Source organism: Petaurus breviceps, unplaced genomic scaffold (genome assembly GCF_028583685.1).
Source record: "Petaurus breviceps papuanus isolate PSGF00001 unplaced genomic scaffold, PetGlider_PUasm1.0 207, whole genome shotgun sequence".
NCBI classification, from domain to species: Eukaryota; Metazoa; Chordata; class Mammalia; order Diprotodontia; family Petauridae; genus Petaurus; species Petaurus breviceps.
Genome location: NW_027185850.1, coordinates 10999301 through 11025782, shown reverse-complemented (window position 1 = coordinate 11025782; position 26482 = coordinate 10999301). Strand labels below are relative to the sequence as shown.

The window sequence follows — 26482 nt, the reverse complement described above, 5'->3', positions numbered from 1 at the left end:
TATAAGCTATTTTCAAGACCCTCTGAGGTTGCCTGCTTAGGTCCAGCGCTGTATAAGACATTTCATTCTCCTTTGCTAGGTACTTTGCTTGTTATGGGATTATTGTTCCAGTGACCCCAGAGGTCATCTGCCTCAACACTCTCATTTCACAGATACTGAAAACTAAGGCTCAGAAAATTAAATGACCTATATAAGCTCGCGTAGGTGGTAAGCATCTGAGGCAAGATTTGAATCCAAACCTTTAGCCTCGAGAAAGGAGTAAAGGAATAAGAATTTATCAAGTGCCTGTGTACCAGGCATTGTGCTGAACACTTTACAGAGATTATCTGATCAGATCCTCACAACAGCCCTCAGAGATAGGTGTTATAATCCCCATTCTAGAGTTGAAGAGACTGAGGCATACAGGGTCAAATGACTTGACCAGGGTCACCCAGCTAGTAAACATCTGAGGTCAGTTTGGAACTCAGGTCCTTCTGACTCGGGGCTCCTAGCTGTTCCAGAGCCAGCGCCCTGCCGAACCATGCCTATTGGCCATTATTACCCATACCTCATTACCATCCAGTGGATAGAAGGAAAATCAAAGATGGGAAAGCTGACCATCATTCAGTTTCTCACTCAGAGTGGTTGGAAAGGAGGCTGATGTCAGGAATCTAGTTGTTAAGCTTCAAGAACTCGGCCCCTACCCTCAGTCAATTTTCATTCTCCTGGAGATTGCAGGGAGCCGGGCTTTGCATCCTCCCTCACCATCAGTTTCCGGATGCTTTTCTTGCCCCCAACAGTTATCTGCCTTCAGTTTCTTCTCTCTCCTCTGCTCTGAGCTGAGAAACCATATGCCAAGTTCATTAGAATTCTCTCTGAAAAAAAAAGAGCTAAAGTTATAATGTTCAAGGTTGGCCCCAGAGAAGGAATGAGGGTGTGCACCTCCCTCTCTTCTTTTCAGAGGTGGGGAACTAGGGACTTAGAATACGGCATATGCCATCACATTCTGTCAATGTGTTCCTTTGTTAAGCTACTTTTTCTTTTTCTTCTTTCTTATCAGTGAGTAGGGAAAGGAGAAGGAATATATTCAGAATGAAAGTGATTTAAGAACAAAAGACAGCAATAAAAATTAATTTTAAAAGTTATATTTGAAGTAGAGAAAAAGAGGCTGAATGGGAGCCCAGAGATGCTCTCTGAGGTCACTTCAGTACATATCATCTGACTTCCATTTTCTTTACATCTGGGTCAGTGAATGGCACTCCTCAGGAACGAAGCCCCTTTCTGTAGTACTGAGATGGAGAACTCCCACTGTGTGGTCTGAGGAGCCCTCAAGACCCTAACGGGGGTCTGTGAAACCCAAACAATGGTTATAGCAATACAAAGACCGCTGTTAGAATTAGTAAGATGATTCATTATTAGTATATTCATATTACTAGATATTACTAGATTTATACCTGCTAATTATTATTAATATTGTGGTAGCAATACAGAGATAGGATTTGCCTATTAAAATGCTCTTCCCTCTTCCAAATACATATGTGTGTGAAATGAGATTTTCTTCATTTTCTTTAACCAGAACAACATAGTGCAAGCAATTGAATGCAGGCACAGATATGAGAATCTGGCCATCTCTTGTTTGGCCAGACATTAAAATGATTTGCAAAAACATATAAAACAATGCCATTCTTCTCAACAGATTGGTTTTTTCTTGTTTGGAAAAATACAGTTTATTAAAATATATTATTTTCGGGGCGGCCAGGTGGTTCAGTGAGTAAGAGCACCGGCTCCAGTGTCGGGATGACCTGGGGATCAAATCCGGGCTCAGATACTTAGCACCACAACCAGAAATAATAATTGGCCATGTAACCTTGAGCAAGTTACTTGACCCTGATTGCTTTAAAAAAAAAATATATATATATATTATTTATGTTAACATGCAGTTGGTTTATTATTGTTGTTTTTGAAGGATTAATAGATATTTTTAAGATTATCAGCTTTAATTTCTTATATGATAAATATCAATATGGAACACACATAAGTAAAAGGCCTTGGGAATCCTCAATGATTTTTACAACTGCAGGTGTCCTCAGACCAAAAGCCTCAAGAGCTACTACTTTGGTCAAAAAGGGACTTGGGAGGCATCCACTGTGACCTCCCTTTGAAGGTGAGGGAGCTGAGGCTCCCTTAGAAACATCCCAGGACTAACCAGATTCCACAGGTAATAGTGGCCGAGGGAGACTTTGAATCCAGGTCCTCTGCCTGGAGAGCCCGGGTTCTTGGCACCATGCTATGAGTCAGCGAGGCAGCGTAGGCAGCAGGGTCTCTTTGGAACAGTGTGCAAGTCTCAGTAACACTCGCCAGCCACCCCCAAGGAGAAACATGGAGGCAACGGTTCCCTTGAACAGTAATATTTCACACCCCCAAGCACCAGAGATTAGAGTGGGGAGGGGGGAAGCAAATGTGGACCTGCAGGGTATTTTCATCTCATGGAGTAGTGAAATGAAAACTTTCCTTTTCTGTCAGGGACTGCTTTGGGGTGCTGGACTGTGAGTGGTGTATGGTGGACAGTGATGGCAAGACCCACCTAGACAAGTCATACTGCGCACCTCAGAAGGAATGCTTCGGTGGAATTGTGGGGGCCAAGAGCCCCTATGTGGATGACATGGGTGTGATCGGTAAGGCCTCTGCTTCAGAGCCGCGAGGCAGAAGGCGGCATGAGTGCTGCCATCTGACGCTGTCAGTCTCGCCTACGTGACGGGGATGACATTTCAGAATGAGCATCTTCCCTGTCTCCTTAATCCCCTCTCTCAGCTGCTTTTGGCCAAGGCCCCCCAAGGAGCAGACAATTGCTTCCCCAGCTGGTGGCTTCTAAAGCAGGGGGAAAGAATGAGACTGAGGCCATCTGAACCTGCAGATTCTTATAGATGGGATTTTCTGGTGCAGAAAACTTTATCGGGCTGGCCAGCAAGCTCCTTGGGAGCCAACCACATAGCAAGAAAGCTAATGAGATCTGTAACTGCATTGGGCCAGGCCTCGAGTGAGAAGGAGAGAGGAGATAATCTCCTCCCAAACACACATACACGCACACCTCTGGGCTCTGAGCTGGCTGGACCACGGCTGAAGCCCGCAGGCAGTCTGGGGGACATTCCAATCAAAGAGACAGATGCCTTTGGGTTTCCTTTTTTATCAACACTCTGAACTTAAATATTGGCCTGCACTAATTGAAAAGACTATATAAAGAGGATAAAGGTTGAAAGGAAAGGAGATCTAAGGTCCAGCTGATTACTTTTCTCACCAATCTGAAATTAGTCTCACCCCAGGTTTAACTGGAGGGTGAGGAAAATGGTGAGGAAAGCACAGGATTTCAGGCAAGAAATCGATTTCAAGGTCATCTGGGTATGCACACCCTCTTATTTTATAGATGAGGAAGGTTGAGGCCCAGAGATGTTGAGCCACTTGAGCAATATAACATATAATAGGAAGTAGGAGGAGTTCTAAGATTTGAATCCAAGCCTCCAAACTCCAGTTCTCTTATATTATACTTCTGTGGTTGCTTAGTCATTTTTTTTTCAGTTGTGTCTTACTCTTGGTGACCCCATTTGGGGTTTTCTTGGCAAAGATATTGGAATGGCTTGCCTTTTCCTTCTCTAGCTCATTTTACAGATGAGGAAACGGAGGCATACAGGGTGAAATGACTTGCCCAAGGTCACACAACCTAGTAAGTGTCTGAGGCTGGATTTGAACTTTCCTGACTCCAGGCCTGGTGCACTCTCCACTGTGCCACCTAGCTGCCCCATGACACAATACTACATTGCTCTTTTTAAAGTTACTCTGAATCCTTATCATCAGATCTTTATTAAATAACTGCGGTGTGCCCTGCACCATGCTAGGCACTTGGGGTATGAAAGCCAAATGAAATAACCCCAGCATTCAAGTGCAGCGAGGAGGATACAACATGGACATGTGTAAATATAACACAAGGAAGGAACATGGCAAAGGAGGGGTCTGGCGAAGTTCTCTAGGAGAATGTGAGCAGGTCTCAGTGCACATTGTGGCAAGGAAAAGAACAAGGCAGAGCCTCCTCCCAATGAGGGCACCCTGAGGGGGAAGGCACCCTGAGGGGGAAGGCACCGATGGCTGTGCCAGAAGGACGACTGGTTGGTAAAACTGAGCATGTTTAACCTGGGGAGATGGGAGGCTTTGGGGGTACATGATAGCTGTCTTTAGGGAGAGTTTGCAAGGAGAGAGATTTAGGCTCAGTGAATGGAAAACAGTTCCTTACAGCCCTAGATTCGGCAATTCTAGGGCTCCCATGTAGAAAAGGCATCAGACTTTATTCTGCCCAGCTCCAGAGGGCAGACCTTGAGGGAAGTTAAAGGAGATGACTTTTAGCTCATGAGAGGGAAGTACTTCCTAAGAAGAGCTTTCTGAAAAATGGAGAGGGCTTCCTTGGGACGTTGATGCTCCAGGGGATTTGGGGCAAAGCCTGGCTTACCACTTGTCAGTGATGGGGAGGGAGTCAAGTTTCTGGCTCATGGGCTCAAGCTCTAGAGTGAGAAGAGTCACCTGCTCCCACCTGTATGCAAACCATGGGAGTTCTTAGCCTTTGTTGGGTCATGTCCCCCTTAGACAGTCTGGAGAATCCAGACTGTGTTTTTAAATACACAGGATTATAGTGGAAGCCAATTCCATTGAAACACAGTTATCAAGTTCTTTTTTTAAAATAAGTTCAGGGCCCCTGCTATAAGAAATAACTTCTCTAATTTCCCTGGCAAATAGACAGTCATCAAGCTTCCCGTTAAAAGTCTCTCATGACAAGTGACCTCATTGTCTCCTGAGACACTCCCTCACACTTTGGGACAGCCCTAATTGCTGAAAAAGTTTCCCTGACATCAAGACCAAAGGTGCCTTTTTGCTCTGTCTCCACATTCACCTGAATTCCATCTTCTGGAGCCAAATAGCACCAGCCTAATCCCTGCCCCCACAACATTCCTTCCAATAGATGAAAACAACCACCCCCATCCTCCCATGTCTTCTCTCCTTCAGGGTCAACGCCCACATTTCCCCACAGCCCATCTTCATATTCAGTTCTTGAGGAGCACTGCCATGACTGCCCTCCTGGCTACTCCCCAGCTTGTCAGTGCCCTTCCTAAAATGTGATCCCAGAAGGGAATATAATATTCCAGATGTGGTCTGACCAGGGCAGAGTGGACAGGGACTCTCATCTCTCTAGCCCTGAAGCCAATGCCGCTCCTTATATAGTCTAAGATCACATTTGCCTTCCTTGGCCATCATCTCCCACAGTTAATCCCCATTGATCAATCAACCACCAATCATTTATTAAAAATCTAACCTATGACAAAGTGGCAAACTTTGGTTCTGGTACCATTGAACCTGCAGCCTGCTCACTGTAGTCCAGGACGAGGGAAGACTTGAATCATTTTCAGAATGGAAACGGGCACACTTTTTCTCAACCTAGCTTTGGGATGTTAATTTTTGTGCCCCCAGTTTAAGACTTTACATTGATCCCTCTTAAACTAAGCTAGACCTGGCCCAGCCTTCTAGCCTGTCAAAATATGGTGACATCCTCAGTCTCATTCCTGGCTCAATTAACCAACAAAGCTCTTGCTGGGGATTTTTAGTCCTTTAATTACTTTCCTCACTCAGCATCCCTCCCTGTCCATTCTGCTGCCCCTCCCCCCTTGTTACTCTGGGCTACCAGCAAGGTGGTCCTGCAGTTTACATTGAGAGCCACCAGCTGACTCTGATATCTTGTTGACTTGAGATATTCTTTGATCTTTTCTTTTCTTTCTCTCTTCTGCTCCTTCCTTTGCTTCTATGACATTTATCTGTCGTCTGTTTTTTAACAAAGGTGATGAAGTGATTACTTTGAACATGGTCAAGAGTGCCCCCGTGGGACCAGTTGCTGGGGGGATCATGGGATGCATCATGGTACTTGTGCTGGCCGTCTATGCCTACCGCCATCAGATTCACCGCCGAAGCCATCAGCATATGTCTCCTCTGGCTGCCCAGGGTAAGCTAAAGGCTCTCACCCAGTCCCCTGATAATGCTGAAGGCTTCATCCAACTGCCCATACACCCCAAACAATCCCAGAGATTGGCCTCTCAGACTGGTCCAGGGAAAGCTGTAATCAGCATACCCAGTTGTTCCAGACTTAAACATTTAATTAATGTCTGGGAGTAGGAATAACCAGTAAAATTGCAGTACCCATGCTGTGGGCCTGTTTTCTAGGCAGATGCAGATGTTTACCTGCTTGATGTCTGGTTTTGATTTTTCCTTTGCATCTTCTCCTATTTCCTTTCAAGTGTGAGTCCCATGAGCCTTTGCTGAGAGCTTTATTTGTTTTTTCCAGAGATTGCCCAGCATCTTGTCCCTTCTCATTTGGTGCCAATAAGCCCTTGACAGGCCTCTGCTCGGGCTAGGCAGAGATCTCGAATACCACCAGAAGCATTCTCTGCACTGTCCTGGGGAGAAAGGTGCTTCCCGTGCTATTTGCCAGGCTGGTGACTCAGAACATTTGGGCATCATGTCTCCCCAGACTGGCAGACCTCTTGTGGTGCATCTTGTTATTATGGGTATCTACTGCTGGGCATCTTATTTAAAACATGACTGCATGCTGTTGATGTGATTAGCCTGTTACAGCATGGCTTTGACCCTACCCTGCCCTCCGGCAGCACCAGGGTTACCAGAAAATTAGATTGCTTTGTCCCTGTTAGAACTAGAGCATAGCTATAATACAAGCCTGCCATTTTACAGATAGAGCCATTGAGACCAGAGAAAGGTAATTGATTTACCCAAGGTCACACAGTGAGCCCAAACTCAAACCTAGATCTCCTGACTTCTAACCTATAATTCTTTATACCAAGCCTTGCTGCTTTTTAAAGTAGTGTCTGCCTTGGCAAGGGCAGTACAGGGGATGGAGGGCTAGCCTTTAAGTCAGAGATTCCTGAGTTTCAGTCCTTCCTTTGACACTGATTGCCTGTGTGACAATGCACACATCACTTCAGCTGTCACTGTGCCTCAGGGACCTCTCTAAGACACGTAGAAGTTCCAAATGGGTTCCTAATCAGAAGCAGTTTCCCCAAAGGGAGCTCCCTCTACTGAAGGACTCACCAACCCAAAATGAAACCCAATGGTGGGGGGGGGGGTAGCCGGGAGATGATGATCATCACCAGTACTACTTTATCGTTTGACTTTTTATCTCTAAAATTGGGTTTCTGGGAAGAGTCACCAGGAGCTTTTTAGCCCGAACCAAGTTTTCACTGTGGCTGTGTCCTTCCGTGTCTAGCTCTCTGGACTAGTGGGTAGAATGCTCCATCCCTCCCACTAATTTCGTTCCCTTCATGGAGAGGTCTTTGGGAAGCAGTTGGAAGTCAGAGGGGTGTCTTGCGTCTCTTTTCTCTCCTTCCCACCACCCCCTAACTCAACGGCCTTAAGAATCTACTCATCTTTCTGCTACTCAGCAAAGTGCTACTGTCCAGCAGGGCATTAAAGCAAGGAGTTCATTGGGTGAGATAGTCTGACCAGAAGTCTTTGTTTTTATTGCTGGATAGAAATGTCAGTGCGCATGTCCAACCTAGAGAATGACAGAGACGAGAGAGATGATGACAGTCACGAAGACAGAGGCATCAGTAAGTACACCACACCCTTGTCCTGTTACATATGGGGCGCCCAGTCAGGGCTCTCCTCCTTCCTTGAAGTTCTGGCCTCATTTTCCACTTGGAGATGCTCAGACCCAGGGTTTTTAGTTACTTGCTGCTGTTTCTCCCTAAGTTAAGACCAAGTGAGTGATTTTATTTTGTTTGGAATTGAAGAATTGAGTGTCTCTAGTTTTTCCTTTCATTGCTTGATGTATGTATGCTAAGCTAATAAAATAGCATGCTGTGAATCCCTGCTCCTTCATTTCTTTCCCAATCTAGCACTTGAGAATGTGCTCTTCTTTTTGGTGACTTGGATAGATACGTCAGGAAAAAGAAAAGAATTATATTTAGCTAAGAGAGCTTCATTTACTGAAGGAAACTATACGTCACATGCACATGGGCTTCCAACACTTGTATTCAAAACCTGGCTCTTCCGCTGCATGGTGCTAGGCAAGATGCCCCAATCTGGGCTCCATTCCTTACCTGTACAACAAAGGAAATGGATCCAATTCCTCTCCAAAGTCCCTTCCACTTCCAGGAAAGGGCAATGATTCTGGAGTCAGAGGACTAGAATTCAAATCCTGTCTCTGACACCACCAAATGGCTTGAGACAAGTGACCAAATGTCCCAACACCTCCTTCTGTGGAAAACAAAGGAGTTGGACAAGATGGTGTCCTCCATCCTTTTCCACTCTTCATTTATGACCCATGAATGTGAATGGTGCAATGGACAAAGCACTGGACCTGGATTCAGGAAGATGGAATTTAAATCCTACTTTAACACTTCTTAGTCATGTGACCCTGAGCAAGTCACTTTACCTCTATTTCCCTTGGTTTCCTCCTCTGTAAAAATAATAATGATGATAATAGCAGCCACCTACACGGTTGTTATGAAAATCAGCACTTTGCCATCCTTAAAGCTCTGTATAAATGCTAGATGTTATTATATTATTATCTCATTTACTAGCTGTGTGAACTGAGTTGTCATTTCCCCTCTATATTCCATTTTCTTAACTATAAAAAAGGTCAGAACGAGATTCATCTCTAAGGTTCCTTCCATTTCCAAGACCTATGATCCTAATTGTCAGAAAACCAAAGATATGGAACCGTTTGAAGCAGTTTGGGATTGTGTCCAGAGTACTGGATTTGGAGTTGGGGGACCAGGTCCAAATCCTAGCCCTTTGACTTACTACCAAGGTGATGTCAGTCCTGGGGCTCATTTTCCCTGTTGATAAAATAAGTAGGTTGGGCTCAATGATTTCTAGGGAACTTTCTATCTCCAATTTGTGTCCCTAAATTTGGCCATTCCTCGGGCTTCTTATCTGATGCCTCCTTAAAAATGCTTCCTCCATCTCCCTTCTCCAAAATAGAAATTGTCTTCTGCTTACTACAGCCCTTAGCATTTCCATCCTTCAAAAACACAGATGCCCTAGCGTTGAATGAACCCACTGGGGGAAACAAATGGACATGGGATAGTAAAGAATTCGCAGTGTGAGTAAAAATAAATTGCCTTTGTCTTCCCAGTTAGCAACACTCGATTTATAGCAGCAGTGATCGAGCGACATGCACATAGCCCAGAACGGAGACGTCGGTACTGGGGTCGATCTGGAACAGAAAGTGATCACGGTAAGGACCCCACATCCAAGGGTCATAGCTGTGGGTCTTGGTAGGTCTCCACTCAGACCCCTTTGTTCATTCCTGAAATGTCTTTAGGTAAACTCTTATGATGTGGCATCCCAAGACACTGTCCAGCTGTAGAATTCTGGGCTAGTTTGATCATAACTCATCCCTAGCAACCCCGAGGAATGACGCTGTTTAGGAGTGCAGAGGACCCCTAAGTAGGCTGACCCCAGGGTTGGTCAACCAGCATTTGTCATTGAGCATAGGACTGGTGCCAGGTGTTGTGGAGACACAGGAAGGCAAAACCAGCCTCTGCCCTTAAGGAGTGCCCATTTGGGTTTTCCCTAGAATTCTTTTCTCTCTACTCAGGATGGCTGCACTGAATCAGCTCAGCTGATCCATGAGGGCAGACCCCATTGAGGGGGTCCTGGAATTGGAGCCCAGAATCCTGGGGGCTAAATCCTGCCTCAGACAACTCATCTGCTTGGCCCCTCTGAAACCATCACTGACTCACAGACCTCAGGCTCATCGGGACCCTAGGCTAGACAGTGGCCCAGCCCCTGGCATTGCTAATTGGCCCAAACACTGGGATTCATTCACTCAGTAAACAGTCATTAAGTGTGTGCTGCCTGTGGCCAGTGCCGTCATGTCAGCACCCTTCAGACTAGGAGCCCCAGCCGGACCTGGACTCGAGGGTCCTGGCTGCTGGTGCCTCTCGGCGGGCTGTCTGTTCCATGGCCTCCAGAACAATTCAGTTCGATTGGACAGGCATTCGTCTGTGTGCCAGGCACTGTGCTAGGTACAGGGGATGGGGGGAGGACATGCCAGGCATCTGGGATAGTTACAGAGAGACGGGTTTCAATCCAATATAAAGGAAGGTTCCTTCTACTTAGCATTCTCCCTAAAGAGTATGGTCCTTCCTTGGAGTTGGGGGGCTCTTTTCCCAGAAGTATTCCAGGGGAGCCTGAATAAATGTTTGAAGGTATAATAGTGAGGGGTCTTGCTAAGGACTGGGTAACCTCTGAGGTCCCATTGGGATAGCCCCCTCGGGCATTGGAAACGTAGCCAAACCAGACTGCCTACTGTTCCCCACAATAGCCCGTCTCCCTCCTCCACTCCTTTGCACAGGCTATGCCCCCATGCTAAGGATGCTCTCCTTCTCCTCTCCCACCTATCACAATCCCTGCCTCACTGCCAGGCTCCATTTCCTGTGTGCAGTGCATATAATGGTCAGAAAATTCCTAGCAGCAAAATAGAAGACAAAGTTCTAATTCAGATCACTGGGGTGAAAATTTTTAAGTTTAATTTTATTTTGTAAATTAGAACTTTTACTTTAAAAATGACATTCCCATTCCAAGACCCTTTTACCTCCAAAGTGCTGGGACCATGAACAGATCCTTCAGTCACAAGACCCTGAAAATGAACTCAGCTTCACATGGTACAGACTGGGTGACTTTTAGGAATGGTCTTTCAAATTCTGGTCGTTAAATGAGCACAACAACCATCCTTTGAAAGATCCTGGTTTGTGACTGGTCACGTCCAAGGGTGCTAGCTCCAAATTTAGAGGATACAGGGAGCTGTTCAATCCCTCCTCACCACCTCCCCCAGTCTGCTGAGGCCCATGCAGGTGCTTGGTAGAGCCCAGAGGCAAGTTTAAGATGGTCCATTCATCGCCCCCTTGTCTTGGTGATCAAGGGAAGAGAAGCAGAGGAAAGGCACCAGGCAGAGAGAGAGATCCAAAACCCACAGAGCCCAGCTCAAGCTTTGAGTTCCCTGCCTTCTACCCCAGTCATTGGCTGCATCTTCTCCCTAAGGCACAGAAGAGTTCACTGTGTGATGGAGACAGGGGCAGGCTGTGGGTCCCGAGGGCCCTCCAGAAATCCCCACCCTGAGCTGCTGATGCTCCTGGCTCCCCATTAGCTGGGTCAGAGCATGGTTGGGGTTGATTCTGGAGCCCAGGACTGCTGGGGGGCAGAGTGGACCCCCTCATTTAGTACTGGAAGAAGTTCCTACTGCCACTCATTGGCTCCACGTCTTCAAGAGGCCATCGAAGCGTGTCAATGGGGTGCAATGGACAGGCAGCCTCCAGGCCTTTCCATAATGGTGGTGTGACTCTGGATGAGTCTGAACCCGCCTGTGCCCTGGGCAGTGTCACAGTGTCTCAATTATAAACAAAGTGCCAGCCTCGGCTGACAGAGTGACTCGTCACTTGGGAGTGCCCCATCCCTAAAACCACGTCAGGGAGAAAGTGATCAGGGACTTGACAAAATTCATTTCAATAAACTTTTATTAAGCTCCTACTATATACAAGGTATTAGGGACAGAAGCAGGTCTTGCTCTCACCATTCTACTAATGGTGTTTGGGGTGGGGCAGGGGTTAAAATCAGGCAACAGGCTTCTATTAAGTGCCTACTGTGTAGATCACAAAAGTAATTACAAATAATTTTAGGAGGGAACAAGAATGACTCCAAGGGGGCTCAGAGCAGGCCTCCTCTAGGACCCTGAGCTGAGCCTTGCAGGAAGTTAGGGATTATATGAGAAGAAAATGACACCAGGGACACATTGTGCAAAGATATGGAGATGGGGTTGGAATTCTGAGTTCAAAAAACAGCTAGGAGCCCAGTTTGGGGGAATAATGGGAGAGGAGTCTGGAAAGGTGAGGGGCAGCCAGCCTGCAGGGGGCTTTAAATGCCATGCTGAGGTGTTTGTATTTTTCCCTAGACGTAACAGTGAACCATGGGAGATGTTTGAGGAGTGGAGTGACATGGTCAGACCTATGTTGCAGGAGCATTGATTTGGAGTGGGGATTGGGGACAAGAACAACTGGCAGCACCGACTCTTCACTGGAACTAGGAGAGTGAAGAGAAGAGTATAGATGGATGGATGGATGGATGGATGGATGGATGGATGGATGGATGGATGGATGGATGGATGGATGGATGGATGGATGCATGGGAGGAAGGAAGGAAGGGAGGAAGGATGGATAGAAAGACAAATAGGTAGGCAGGTATATAGATAGATACATACATACATACATACATACATGGGTAAATAGATACACATATACACATACAAATATATAAAATTTAGATAGAATTGAGAATTGATTGGATATGGGGGTGGGGTTGAGTGACAAGGTGAGGAAGAGAGAAGAGGGAAGGGTCAAGAATGACAGACAATGACCAGGTTGTGAATCTGGGTGACTGGAAGGATAGAGTGATGCCCTCAACAGGGAAAGGGAAGGTTAGAGATGGTTTTAGGGACAAGGATGGTAGTTTCCATTTTGGACAAGTTGAGTTTGAGATGCTAAGGAGATCTCCTGATGGAGATGTCCAGTGGGCTGTTGAGTGCCTACCATGTGCTAGGCACTATGCTGAGCACTGAGGATATGAGACAGTTCCTGCTTTCAGGGAGCTTACATTCTAATGTAGGAAGACAGCCCATAGAGGGTCCTGGGAAGTTGGGGGGGGGTGGGCATTGCACCAAGGAATGAGATGAGGTTAGAGCTCACTTGCCTTATGAGGGCCAAGGCAGAGTACAAGGTTCAGATGGGAGAGGATGAGTATGGTCAGAGGGGAGATGACATGATGAGGGAGCCCCAGGGAAGCCACTCAGAGGTCTGGGCCCTGGAAAGGTAAGGTGAGAGCTCACCTAGGAGGGCTGGGGATGAGGCTGGTCTAGAAGATACCCTCACATGGAGCACAGCCCCTAGCTCTGAACCTTTGGAAGCACAGATCCCCCAGTTCCTTTGGCCCCAAGGCTGGAGGCTGTGATGGTTTGGGGACCTCCCTGGTGCATGACACAGTCCTCGACTGTTCCAACATATTGACCTTTTGGGAAGTGGGAGCATAGAGAACAAATAATACAGCTCCTTCAGAAAAAGATCCTCTATAGCCCGCTTTTCATCTACATGAAATGCACCCCTCACACACACCCCAGAGCTTCAGTAGAATAAATATGGGATGGTATACTGGAGAGAGAACATTGGATCAGGTCACAGGAGACCAGGAAAGGCCTCGTGCAGCTGGCAACACCTGAGTGATCCACCAGTGGGGCTGAAGAGGGGGGCCTTCCAGCATGGACAGCTGACTGTGTGTACAAATGCATGGAGGCTGGAGAATGTTCCACATGGGAGAGCACAGAGAGGCTACATTAGATACAACATGCACTGCATTGAGGGAATGGAATGGAAAATCAATGCAGAAAACACACTGGAACTAGAATTTGAAGGGGGAGGACCAGATGGGAGTTTGTAGGAACACGAGTTCAAATCTTGACTCAGACACTCACTAGGCTGGGCATCATTTACTCTCTCTGGGTCCCAGTTTCTTCATCTGTAAAATGGGGATGGAAAGTGCCTTGCAAACCTTAAAGTCCTATACAAATTCTACCTCTCACTGTTATTATCAGCATTATTTTTTTAATTAATTTATTTGTTTACTTTTAGTTTACAACATTCAGTTCCACAATCCCTCGAGTTTCTAATTTCTCTCCCTCCCTCTCCTCCCCCTCCCCCCTGCCCCGATGGCGGCATGCAGTCAAATATAGGATCTACAGATATCTTCACATTAATCATTAGCCAGGTTGTAAAGAAGGATTATAACTGATGGAATGAACAGTGGGAAAGAGGAAACACAACAAAAGAAAAAGAAAGAGAGCAGGGAGTTTGCTTCAATCTGCATTCAGACTCTATAGCTCTTTCTCTAGATGTGAATGTCCCTTTCCATCCTGAGTCTCTTGGAGTTGTCTTATAACCTTGCATTGCTGAGAGGAGCCCAGTCTATCAAGGTTAGTCATCACACATACTTTGTGTCTGTAACTGTGTACAAATTTCTCCTGGTTGTGCTCCTCTCACTCAACATCAGTTTGTATAAGTCTCTCCAGGTTATTATGAGGTCTGGCTGATCCTCATTTCTTATAGCACAGTAGTATTCCATTACATTCATATACCACAACTTGTTTAGCCACTCCCTGACTGACAGGCACCCCCTTGATTTTCAATTCTTTGACACCACAAAAAGAGCTGCTATAAATATTTTTGTACATATGGGTCTTCCTCCAGCTTCTATGATCTCTTTGGGATACAACCCTAGAAGTGGTGTTGCTGAGTCAAAGGGTATGCACTTATATATAGCCCTTTGGGCATCGTTTCAGATTGTTCTCCAGAATGGTTGAGTCAGTTCACAACTCCACCAACAATGCATTAGTGTTCCAATTTTTCCACATCCTCTCCAGCATTTTTCATTTTCCTGTTTTGTCATCTTAGCCAATCTGACAGTGAGATGTGGTACCTCAGGGTTGCTTTGATTTGCATTTCTCTAATCAATAGTGATTTAGAGCATTTTTCATATACTTATAAATATCTTTAATTTCTTCCTCTGAAAACTGCCTGTTCATATCTTTTGACCATTTATTAATTGGGGAATGACTTGTATTCTTATACATTTGACTCAATTCTCTGTATATTTTAGAAATGAGGCCTTTATCAGAGACATAGGTTGTAAAAATTCTTTCCCAATTTCCCACTTCCCTCTTAATCTTGATTGCATTGGCTTTGTTTGTACAGAAGCTTTTCAATTTAATGCAATCAAAATTATCCATTTTGCATTTTATAATGCCCCCTAATTCTTGTTTGGTCATAAAATTTCCCTTCTCCATAAATCTGACAGGTAAACTATTCCTTGCTTTGCCAGATTGCTTACATTATCATCCTTTATACCTAGATCATGCACCCATTTAGACTTAATTTTGGCATATGGTGTTAGATAATGGTCTATGCTCAGTTTCTGCCATACTGTATTCTAGTTTTCCCAGCAGTTTTTGTCAAACAGAGAGTTCTTATCCCCAAAACTGGTGCCTTTGGGTTTATCAAACAGTAGATTACTATAAGCATTGACTGCTGAGCCTCATTTTCCCAGTCTATTCCATTGATCCACTCCTCTATTCCTCAGCCACTACCAAGTAGTTTTGATGACTGCTGCTTTATGGTACAGATTAAGATCTGATATGTCTAGGCCACCTTCCCTAGTATTTCTTTTCATTAATTCCCTTGATATTCTGGACCTTTTGTTCTTCCAAATGGATTTTGTTACTATTTTTTCTAGTTCTGAAAAATAATTTTTTGGTAGATTGATTGGTATGGCACTAAATACATAAATTAATTTAGGTTAAATTGTCATTTTTATTATATTAGTTCAACCCAGCCATGACCCACTGCCCATTTCCAATTAATTAGATCTGACTTTATTTGCGTGAAAAGTGTTTTGTAGTTGTGTTCATATAGGTCCTGGGTAGCATTATTTCTTTTAAATCCTTATTATTGTCCTCAAAGTGATAGGAAGCACTGAAGCTTCTTAAACATGGGGATGGCCTGGTCAGACCTGTGCCTTACAGGTCATTACTATGGAAGCTGCACAAAACCTTGCAGCAGAGGCAGGGAGAGGCTTTAGACAGAAGTACCCAATGGGAGGGTCTGGCAGCAGCCCAGGCAGAAGGGGCCTGAGCCAGGGGTGCCGGCCATGGGAGTGGGAAGAAGGGAGCCAAGGCAGGGCTGGTTCTGGAGCTCAAATCCCTAAGCCAGGGCATCTGCTGAAACTGGGGTCATCTGCCAACCACAAGGGATTTGCAGGAACTTTCTGTTGCTGTTTTTTCCACTAAGTATTTGCCATCAGCCCACATGACCTTTAATAGAATCAAAGATTTAAAAGGCCCATGGAGTTCCTATACTTCAGGGTTTTAAATCTGTATTTCAATGTAATTAGTTCCTTTGTAATCTTATGTATTGCATTTCATGTGTTTAAAGGGTTTTTTTCTGAGAAGGGACCTATAGGCTTCACCAGGACTCCTTGAGACAACAGAGGTTGAGGAGTCCACTGATTGAATGTCTGATTCAGTGGCATCTCAGGCACCATGTTCCCCTCCATCCTGTGGCCTCCCCCAGATATGCTCCACCCCTTTCCCTGGGGCTGGTATCATTAGCAGCGTTGATGGTCATTATTAATAACCACAATAATGTAGCACTCTAAGGTCTGAATATACGTTATCTCATTTGATCTGGTTTCCAGTCACTTTTAATGTTATCTCAGAGCACCTGGAATTGGATTGCCATGTGTGTTTCTTTTCAAACCTGAGGTGTGATTGACATTCAAAGGCTCACTTTTCAGCTTCCTTCAATAAAAACGCGAAGAAAACAGTCCCCTTCGATTCCTAATACCAAGGTATTTTCTGTACTGTCGAAAAGGTCCTTCTGACGTTTGCCTGGAGAGGGAGAATCGCCTTCTTTGTCTCTGTGTGGGCCTGTATTTTCAGCCACAAAACGCTTCTGCTCCACTGTCTGCAAATGCATCGATTCTGCAGCCCCCGAGAGAAGCTGATTGATGCTAACTGTGAATGCCATAGCAATATTCATGGGTTGTTGCTTCTGGAAACTTTGAAAGGAATTTTTTCTTTTTTGCAATATTTAAAAATGTGTCAGGATCTTGGAAATTGAATCCTTTGATCAGCAAGACCATTTTCTTTTCAAAGATATTCCTTAGAATACCAAAAAGGCTGAATCTTTAAACAGGGTGAGCCAGCTTAGACAGAAAAGAGCTGATTGGCTCACATCAGCCGCCAGTGTGCTGGAGATAAAGATTCAGAGACAGGCAAGCCTCTGCCCTCCAGTTACTTTTCTTAGCCTGACATGAATTCTGTAGACTTTTCTTTGAAAATATTCATTGCACTTCACTGGCTTCTTTTGAAATAACTCACTCAAAAATCTTATTGGGTTCACAATCATATATTAAGCATCTGCTACATGGATTCTGATATCAATTTGTCCAACCCTGACCTCCAGTCTCACATCTCCAATTCCCTATTGGATATTTCAAACTGGATCTCCTCTTGATATCTTAAACTCAACCTGTCAAAACTAACCTTATTATCTACCTCCCTCCCAAAACAAATCCTGGCTCCTTCCTAGCTTTCCTTTAGTGTTAAGGGTGCCACCATCCACCCACCCAAACTCCCAACCTTGGTGTCTTCCTGAATTTTTCACTCTCACCGTGCCCCATATTCAATCAATGTCAACTCTTGCCATTTCTACCTCAATATCTTTCAAACACTACCCCTTCTCTCCTCTGACATTGCTGCTGCCCTGCACCTCAAGTCTGAACTATTGCGATGGCTGCTGGGTGGACATCTTTTCTCAAGCCTCTCCCTGCTCCAATCTTCCTCCATTCAGCCGCCATATTGCTCTTTCCAAAGCCTAGGTCTGATCAAATGCCCTTTATTCTGTAAACTCCAGGAATTCCCTACTATCATCACCTCCAGGAGCTTTCAAAGCCCTTTACAAACCTGACTTTCCAGTCTTCTTAGACCTTACTCAGCCCCCTGGACTCTGGGATTCAGTGACTCCAGCCCTCTTGCTATTCCTTACTCTTTCCTTCAGAGGCTTTGGCCCAGCTGTCCCCCAGCTTCCTTGGCTCAGCCTCCAGGCTTCCCTGGCCTCCTTTGGGCCTCCCCTGACATCCCTCCTTGTGCAAGAAACCTTCCCAGTCTTCCTTGACAGTGTCTTCCCACTGAGACTCTTACCAACTTGTTCTGGCTGTTTCTTGTGTCTACGTAGCTGTTTGCGTGTTGTCTTCCCCATTAGACAGTGAGGTCCACGAGACCAGGGAATTTGCAGCTTTTCATTATATCCCTGGCCTTTACCATATTGTAAATGCCTAATAAATGTCTATTGTCTGTGACCACAAAGGCAAAAATAAGCAGCTTCTGCCTTCCCTGAGTTTACATTATACTGGGGAAAACAACATGTCCATCAGCCTTGGGGTTGCAAACTAGACCTGGGAGGGCCCTCGGAGGTCATTAGGTCCAGCCCCTTTATTTTTCAGATGGAGAAACTGAAGCCCAAAGAGGTTGTGGTTTGCCTATGGATTACCCAATGTGCAAGTGTCAGGACTAGAATTAGAACCCAGGTCCCATGACTTTGTGTTGTGCATTCTTGCCATTAACCACTACAAGCAAAGGTGAAGAATTGGGATTGGGGAGCACGAGGAGAATATGGTGCTGGAAGGAATCTGGGAATTCCAAGAGGGGAAGGAAGGAGGAAAAATCTTTCCAGGCATGGATGGAGTATATTATAGTATGTGCAAGGGGCGATGGAGGCTGGATGCGGTGTCAGAATGGGGAGAGCAGTTAGGACCCCAGCTTGAAATATAAGTGCACAATGGAGAGTCAAATGAAATCACTCTGAAATGCTTACTAGCTGTGTGACCCTGGGCAAGTCCTTTTACCCTGTTTGCTTAGTTTCCTCATCTGTAAAATGAGCTGGAGAAGGAAATGACAAACCACTCCAGTGTTTTTTGCCCAAAAAAAGTCAAAATGGGGTCATGGAGAGTCAGACACAACTAAAAAAGCCCTGAATGACAAAACTTCTTAAGAAAGGGAGTGACATAGTCAGGTCTGTTATTAAGGGTTATCAGTTTGGTAGCTGTATGAAGTATGGATTGAAGAAGGGAGAAGCTGGAGGCAGAGACACCAATTAGGAAGCACTTACAGTAATACAAGTGATAGGTCATGAGGACCTGAGTCATGGTGGTAGTCAAGGGAATGGAGAAGAGACAACTATGAAAGGTGCCAGGAAGGTGGAATCAATAATGCCCTTATAGGATGTAGAGATGGGAGGGGAGGTGGTGAGTGAGACTGAAGAGTGGAAAATGACTCTGAGATCACAAACATGGGCAACTTAAAGGACTGTGGTGCCCTGGGCAAAAATAGGAACATTATGAGAAAGGGATTTGGAGGAAAGATGAGCACCATTGTGGATGTGCTGGATTAGAGATGCCCCTTGGACATCTGAGTGGAATTGTCTAGCAGGCAATTGATAATGCAGAGCGGGAGCTCTGGAGAGAGATGAGAGCTGGGTATAAACAACCTGAATCATTTGTATATAAAGTGGGGTAGATGAGGAAGGCATTTTTGTTTCCTGAACTGCCCTCCAAGCCTCCAATTTCTCTTTATTTTTTCTCCAGGTTATAGCACCATGAGTCCCCAAGAAGACAGCGAAAATCCTCCGGGCAACAATGACCCATTGTCAGCTGGGGTTGATGTTGGAAACCACGATGAGGATTTAGATCTAGACACACCTCCTCAGACCGCAGCCCTGCTAAGCCACAAGTTCCACCACTACCGACTACATCACCCTACCCTCCATCACAACCACCACTTACAGGCAGCAGTGACAGTACATACTGTGGATGCAGAATGCTGACAATCTCATCTTCCCCTTGAAGAGAAGAGAAAATGGAGAGAGGGGCTGGGGTGGAGGTGGGTTGTGGAAGATGGAAATTCATGTTGAAGAGACAGCTGTTGTCTGGGTGATGCTAGGAGTGGTCAAACTCATTTCCTGCTTGTTTTTAAACGGTTAAGAACAACAAATTACATTTAGGAGAACCTAAGGCTGGTTTGGAAATGGAGGGGAATAAAGTCTGATTAATGGACCTGCCATAACATGAATAAAATGGGAGAGAAAGCAGAGCTCCAAACACAGGGATAAAACTTTCAAACCTCTCATCATGCAGAGCCAGAGGAATGTGTCGTGGAGCTGGGGCCATGCAGCTTTCCTTAACTGGGAGAGTGTAAATCCAGGAGAGCAAGACCTCCAGCTGTTATGTACAACCAGTTGGGTTTGCTTGTTTGTTTCCCAAGATTCTACTTGGTTTCTAAAAGATTCATTGAGCTGGCCTTTGCTAAATGGGACTGACAAGGATAAGGTTGAAACAATGCATCTCAAAATTTCTAAGTAAAGGATTATTTTTCTACTATTTATTGAATTTACAAACATTCATGACCTTTGGGGGGGGGGAGAGGGAGAAGTCTTGGATGCAATCATCCATAAAGAGAGTCACTGGTTTTTGTGTGACAGTGAAGCGGTTCTTCCCTCGAAGATTTCTCTTGCTCATTTAGCTGATACACTCCCACTGCCCCACTCTACAAAGTGGGAAAATGAAGAAATCCTTCAGACTTGTTTACCAGCACATTCTTTATTACATCATTTTGCAAAAGCGGACATCATGAGTTGTAATGCAGTATTCTTTCTGTGTGTTTGATGGGCATAAGCAGGGGCAAAAGAGAATCAGAATGATCATCCAGAGAGTCCTGGGTGTCTTCTTTGGAACTCTCCAAGCTCAACTATTCCCCAGGTTGATGACCCCACCCTAAGAGATCCAAGTACCACCCTGGGAGCCTCTCCAGCAAGGAAAGCCAAGGCTTCATCTCGTGGCTGATCACCAGGCGATCCACAAAAGAAAATCGCATCCTATTTTGATTTGGAGGTTATTTGGCTACACCAGCAGAGAATAAAGCAATGTGCTATAAAATTCTGCTCCTTATAAAAGATTTCATTTGAAATCTTAATTAGAAGTTGCTGTCAATTACCTGGAACTTAACACTACTTTGAGATTTGAACAGGAATTAGTCAGATCTGTCTAATACAACATGGAACATCACAACAGAAAATTCATGTTCTAATAACAGTGTTGTATTTTAAATTCACATTTGGTGATTCAGCTATGTTATAAAAACAGTTGCACAGTGCATATGGTAAATCTCATTTATATGTAGGGTTTTGTTTCATTTTTTAAAGTCACAGAATACTGTTTTAATGATAGGGTACTTAATACTGTATAATGTAAAATGTGGTTCTTAAGGAGTACAGTCAGTAACTATATGTGTGCTACCCAGAAGCCCCTTTATACTGTGTATAAAACTGCAGTCTCTAGTGAAATAAAGTGTATATAAAGTCGGGTTTAGTAGATTGTTTTGACTCTGTAGTGTGGTTTGTTAACTCAGCCCCTGGTACTTGGGGGCTAATTACATCATCTTTTCAAATTTACCATTTCACAAAGGAACTCCAGTGGTATTGCCAATGGGCCAGTTTGGGGCCTTCTGATTTTGAAATGATGACTAGTCTGCAGAATACAGTGAGATGAAATTTTAAAACTTCTATCAAAAATGTATATCCATAGCCTATTCTGTCTAACTAAATCATTATCATTTAAAGAAAAGCAGGGATTCTCTTCTGGCCAGAGAGATTGTTGGCAAGTCCCCTAATTCCTGCCCCCTCCACCACCACCCATTCCACTACATAACCTTTCCTAAAGCTGGGCTCCTAGTGGAATGGGAAAATATTCCTTCAAGGATGGGCATCCTAGGTTTTCAAAAGAAAAGAATCACTGAGACTCAAGTATTAAAAACATCCAAAGACTAGACTAGAAAGGAATTTATAGTTGTTGAGGTAAAGCCCCCCATTCTTCACTTTGGAGGAAAGGAATTTGAATGTTTATTCCTTCTGCTCAATGCCTTGTGAATCATGGAACGTCATGGAGAAATGTGATGGGTGCAAAATGGTGTTGAAGACAAAATACTGACTTGCCTTCCATCCAGGAAAATGGAGGTGGGCGGGTTACATGATGAGAGTGCAGGAGAACAGACAGACAACCCAGCTGGTGCACTGGCACTCAGGGACGTTTTAAAGTCCTGAAGGAAGATGCTTAGTGTGCCAGCTACTGTCCATCCTCCTCATGCAAGATTTAGGAAGAAATATTCAAGAATCCCACCAAATGAGAAGCCATGGATTGGTTGTGACCTGTACCCACAGAGACAATACCAATAAACCTGTGTGACAGAGATCATAGAGTCAGCCAACAATTGATTTACACTGGGTTAAGAATGAGAAGATGAAAATACTTTTATAAGGTGGCAGAATATGAGGGAATCACACAAAATCTTCACCTTTTTATGTCCTAATACAAGCAGGAGAATTTATTAAAAGTCATTCAACTGGAACTTATTAAATGCTGCATGTAAGACACTGTGCTAAGTGCTAGGGATACAAAGAAAGACCAAAAATGGTTTCTATACTTAAGGATGTCACATTCTAATGAGGGAGACAAGAGTCAAACATTTATTAAATACCTATATGCTAAGCAGCAGAGACATGACATTAAAAGACCACCTTATTTTCAATGATCTCACCATGTAACATACAAGATACGTAGAGAGTAGATGGGAAAAGCACATTTCAGAGGGGAAAGCACAAACAAATGCGAGTGGGGATGGGGTGTTGAGAAAGACCCCTGCAGAAGGTGGAGCTTGAGCTGGATCTTGAAGGAACCTACCTATAGAAGTGACAATGACAAAAAAAAAAGCATAAAATATCAGTTCGTTAACTTAAAAAGTGAAAGGAGACATCTCCATAAACAATTTCACAACAGTTCTGACAGAAATAAAGTAAGAATTGAACAACAGAAAAACATCCCTTGCACATACCTAGAAATGAAGGTATCAGGTCAACATCAGAAAAAACTTTTTGATTTAGGTCTGCTCCAGAGTTCAAAGGGCCACTTTGGAGGTCATGAGTTCCCTGTCACTGGCAGTCAGAGCAGCAGTTCAAATATTCAGGGCTCCAATAGAAGGAATTCTAATTAAGGCAATGAATGTGAATGAAAACAAGTTTGAGTACTACTGGACACCTACCAAATTAGCAAAAAAAAAAAAAAATTAAATGATGAAATTCCATGCTGGTGCAGCTGTGGGAAAGCAGGCACACCATTGTATTGTAAACTGAAGTGATCCTTTTGGAGTCCAATCTAACAATTCATTCAAAAAATAACAGAAACCAGTACCACCCTTTTGCTCTGATTCTCTCTGCTGGGATTAATATAATTAAAGAATGAATGATAAGTCATTTGCTACAGTGATAAGATGCCACAATATGTTACAAAATATAAGAAATTCCTATGCAAACATCTTTATAGCTGACCACTGGAGACAATCTATACCTCCAGTTACTGGGAAATGTCTAGATAAGCAATGATAATCATATAACCTGATGTTATTATTGTGTTGGGAATTTTTAAAGAAATGGATTTTGAACTCAGCCAATGATGATAGAGGTTTCATCAATAATAGGTCATGCCAGGTTGACCTTCTTTCCTTTTTAGATAGGGTTATGAGTGCTGAAGACACAGTTCACCTACATTTTTAATGAAACATTTGATAGCCTTTTTCACATTATCATGAGAAAGAGGGAGAGATGCATATTAGATGACATGGGGATTCATTATTCGTTCAGTAGCTACCTCTAAAGCATCATCATTAACTTTTCAATATCAGCTTTGATTCGCACTTGGCCCTGGGCTGTTTAATGTTTCTATAAACCACTTGGGAGAATGTGTAGACAGTATGTGTCTGGGAAAAATCACTGGCACATGGATGATTCCAAAAGCTCTTAAGAGCTTAGAATAAGGGTCACCTGGCTTCTTCCATAAAGGTCCAGATAGTAAATACTTGAGGCTTTGTAGGGCAGGAAGTAAAGTCAAGGATAGTATGTCACTACTTACATAACTAGAGAGAAAGCAAATTTTGAGGTGTTTGTATTGATGAAATTCAAAATAGGATAATAATTGAGTAAATTATTTTGTGATATAGGTCTACTAAATAGGAATAATTTGGGGGGGGAACAACATTTAATTAGAGTTCAAGGTTAGTGTTCCCAGTGTTCAAAATAATTGTAAATATTCATCTGTTGATGCTGATCTGTAATGAGGTTGTCCATATTTCATATCTGAAAATGTCTTTTCACGCAGATTGGTGCAGCTACACACTGATATCAGTCCCAAAGCATATGATTTTAATGGAGCATATTCATCACTTGGAAGGCCTTGACAGAGTTCTATCAGATCCTTGTCTTGAGAGTTTCCTTTTAGCATGTTATTACATTGCAAATTAATCATTTCATTTGAAGGTTGGATAGAAGCTCCTCAATTGCAGTTAAATCGATTTTGAAATATGAGAATATTTTTTCTCCCTTACATTGAGGTCCAAAAACCACCATGGGAATTAGCTTGGGCCTGGAAAATACATCCACTGCAAATTTGCAGGAGAAGGGAGATCTCACTTCTTTAAGTCTTGACAACATGAGAAGTAATAAAGAAGTTAGGTATTACTTACGATTCAAGTCACGGTAGTTGTGTTCATTGAATTGACTTTAATGCAGTATAAGTTTTGCATGTAAGTGCTGTTTGGCTTTGTAATTTGAGGTTGAATTCATTAAGAAACATAATCAAGTCTGCAGCAGAACCTAATTTCCAAAGCATTCAATAATCGTGGATGAGCAAAGTTCTCATTTAGACAAATTTCAATCTTGGCACTGAGCTGGAAAAATTGTAATAAAACTTTGTTTTCTCTCTTCCTCTGACATGACGAGTATTCACTGGTAACAAAAGTAAAGTAAGATGTCAAGGAACCATGAAATCAGAGGCCCTCGAAATGCTGTAGAGTTGTAAGTGGGATCTGTAGAGCCGCCAGCAGCAGAGTGGAGTGATGCCAGTGCCCAGTGCATTCTGTCCCAACGACTCCTCTCTGCCATTGGGGTGCAAAGGCAGCTGTAGGCAATACAGAAATGAACAAGCGTGGCTGTGTTCCAGAAAATTTTATTTATGGATGCTGAAATCTGTATTCCACATCATTTTCACATGTTACAAAATATCATCCTTCTTTTGACTTTTTTCAACATTTAAAAATGTGAAAACCATCTCTAGCTCATGGGCCATACAAAAACAGGCTTAAGTTTAGGGCTGTATTTGGCACAGAGGCTAGCAGGCTATAGTTTGCCCATGGATTAGTGGATGAGATCGATGAACCTAATAAATGGCATTTAATAGATAAATATAAAGTCTCACACTAAGGATGAAAAAAGTTTATATATTTTCTTCTTTTTTACTTTTGTTTTCTTTGTTGTTTAGTTACTTTTTAGATGAGTTCAACTCTTCATCACCTCACTTGTAGTTTTCTTAGCAAGGATTTCCTTCTCCAGCTCATTTTGCAGATGAGGAAACTGAGGCAAACCAGGTTAAATAACTTGCCTAGGGTCACACAGCTAGGAAGTATCTGAGGCTGGATTTGAATTCAGGAAGATGAGTCTTCCAGACCCAAAGTTCTGAGTTCTATCTACTGTGCCATCTAGCTAAATCTTTTTATTTTTCTTGGAACAAGATTTATATGCAAATTTGTTTTTCATGTCTATACATATTTAGAATGAGTTTTCTTCTTGCCTTCATGATATACAGAGGAGAGGCAGGGGGAGAATTTGGAACCAAAAATAAAATTGAATTTTTAAAAAGTAGCTTCATGTTCGACCTCACATGCAGAATTCTCTTGGTATATAAGCTGAATTAGATCATCTCCAAGCTCCCTTCCGACTATGAGATAATGTGAGTCTAAGAAAATAAGAAATAGAAGGAAATATGGAAAGGCGGATAAGACCTGCAAAGCAAAGCTAAAATAGCAGATATATCAAGCAGAACTATACCACAGCAAAGCAAAAACCTTGGAGAAATTAAAAGACCAATTGGGAGGGGAACCACAGGAGAAGTCAGCTGACCTGGCCACGAGTCCCAGCTCTGATGTTTACCCGCTTTGGGGCTTTTGGCATGGAGTATTCCCCTCTGGGCCACAGTCTCCTCCTCTGCAAGATGTGAAGATTGGACCAGATGTAGGCTTCTTTTCAGCAGTGACAGACTGAGTCTGTTCTTGCTATTAGCCTGGGAAATAATTTTGATTGTGCTGTTGTTTGGGGATGGGGAGGATTGTTTATTATTATTTTTAAAATGGTTTTTGTAGACACTTTTATTTGACTTAAAAGAAATAAGAGAAAAATCTCTTTTTAGGTTTTCCCTCTATAGAAAATACAGATGGTATTTACCAGATTTTGTTTCTAAGCCTTTCCTTCTCTCCGCCCAGCTTTGCACAAATCGACTTGCAAAGTAAAGCAGCAATAGTCAAATAAAAGTGGTTTGAAGGGAACACAAGTTCCCCGACCCCTCTGTCTCCTGGTCTTCTCGCCTCCCACTTGTTGAAGAGTGGGTTCCCCTGCTGGGGCTCTGCAAGGTTTATGACAGCATGTGAGCCCTCTCCAGGGTCATGCGAGGCCCTTAACCTTCACAGCCCCTGGACAGGAAGGACTAAGTAAAATTCCTGTGTCATTCTTTGCCACTAGAAAGGGAAACCTGGTCTCCGTTGCCAAAACAAAAGCTGAGCCAGAGTTAGGCTCTTTGCAGCAATCCCATCCATCACGCTAGCTCTCTGTGTATCTCTGCCTTGCAGTATGGACTCCATAAGGCTGCATTTCATTTGCAGATTCTCTCGGGTTTCTTTTTTGGTTTGTTTGCATTTGGTGTT

At 43.7% G+C, this 26482-nt stretch overlaps 1 protein-coding gene across 1 annotated transcript in view; it reads left to right on the top strand.

Moving 5' to 3' along the window:
• LOC138164897 (VWFA and cache domain-containing protein 1) overlaps positions 1-21054 on the top strand; it is a 244300-nt gene extending 223246 nt beyond the window's left edge. Inside the window, exons 23-27 of the mRNA XM_069092844.1 lie at positions 2503-2654; positions 5852-6013; positions 7554-7631; positions 9164-9265; positions 19273-21054. Of these exons, the coding sequence (XP_068948945.1) occupies positions 2503-2654; positions 5852-6013; positions 7554-7631; positions 9164-9265; positions 19273-19511 (733 nt within the window). The 3' untranslated portion in view covers positions 19512-21054. The remainder of the gene's footprint in view (positions 1-2502; positions 2655-5851; positions 6014-7553; positions 7632-9163; positions 9266-19272) is intronic.
• Positions 21055-26482: the final 5428 nt, after the last annotated feature.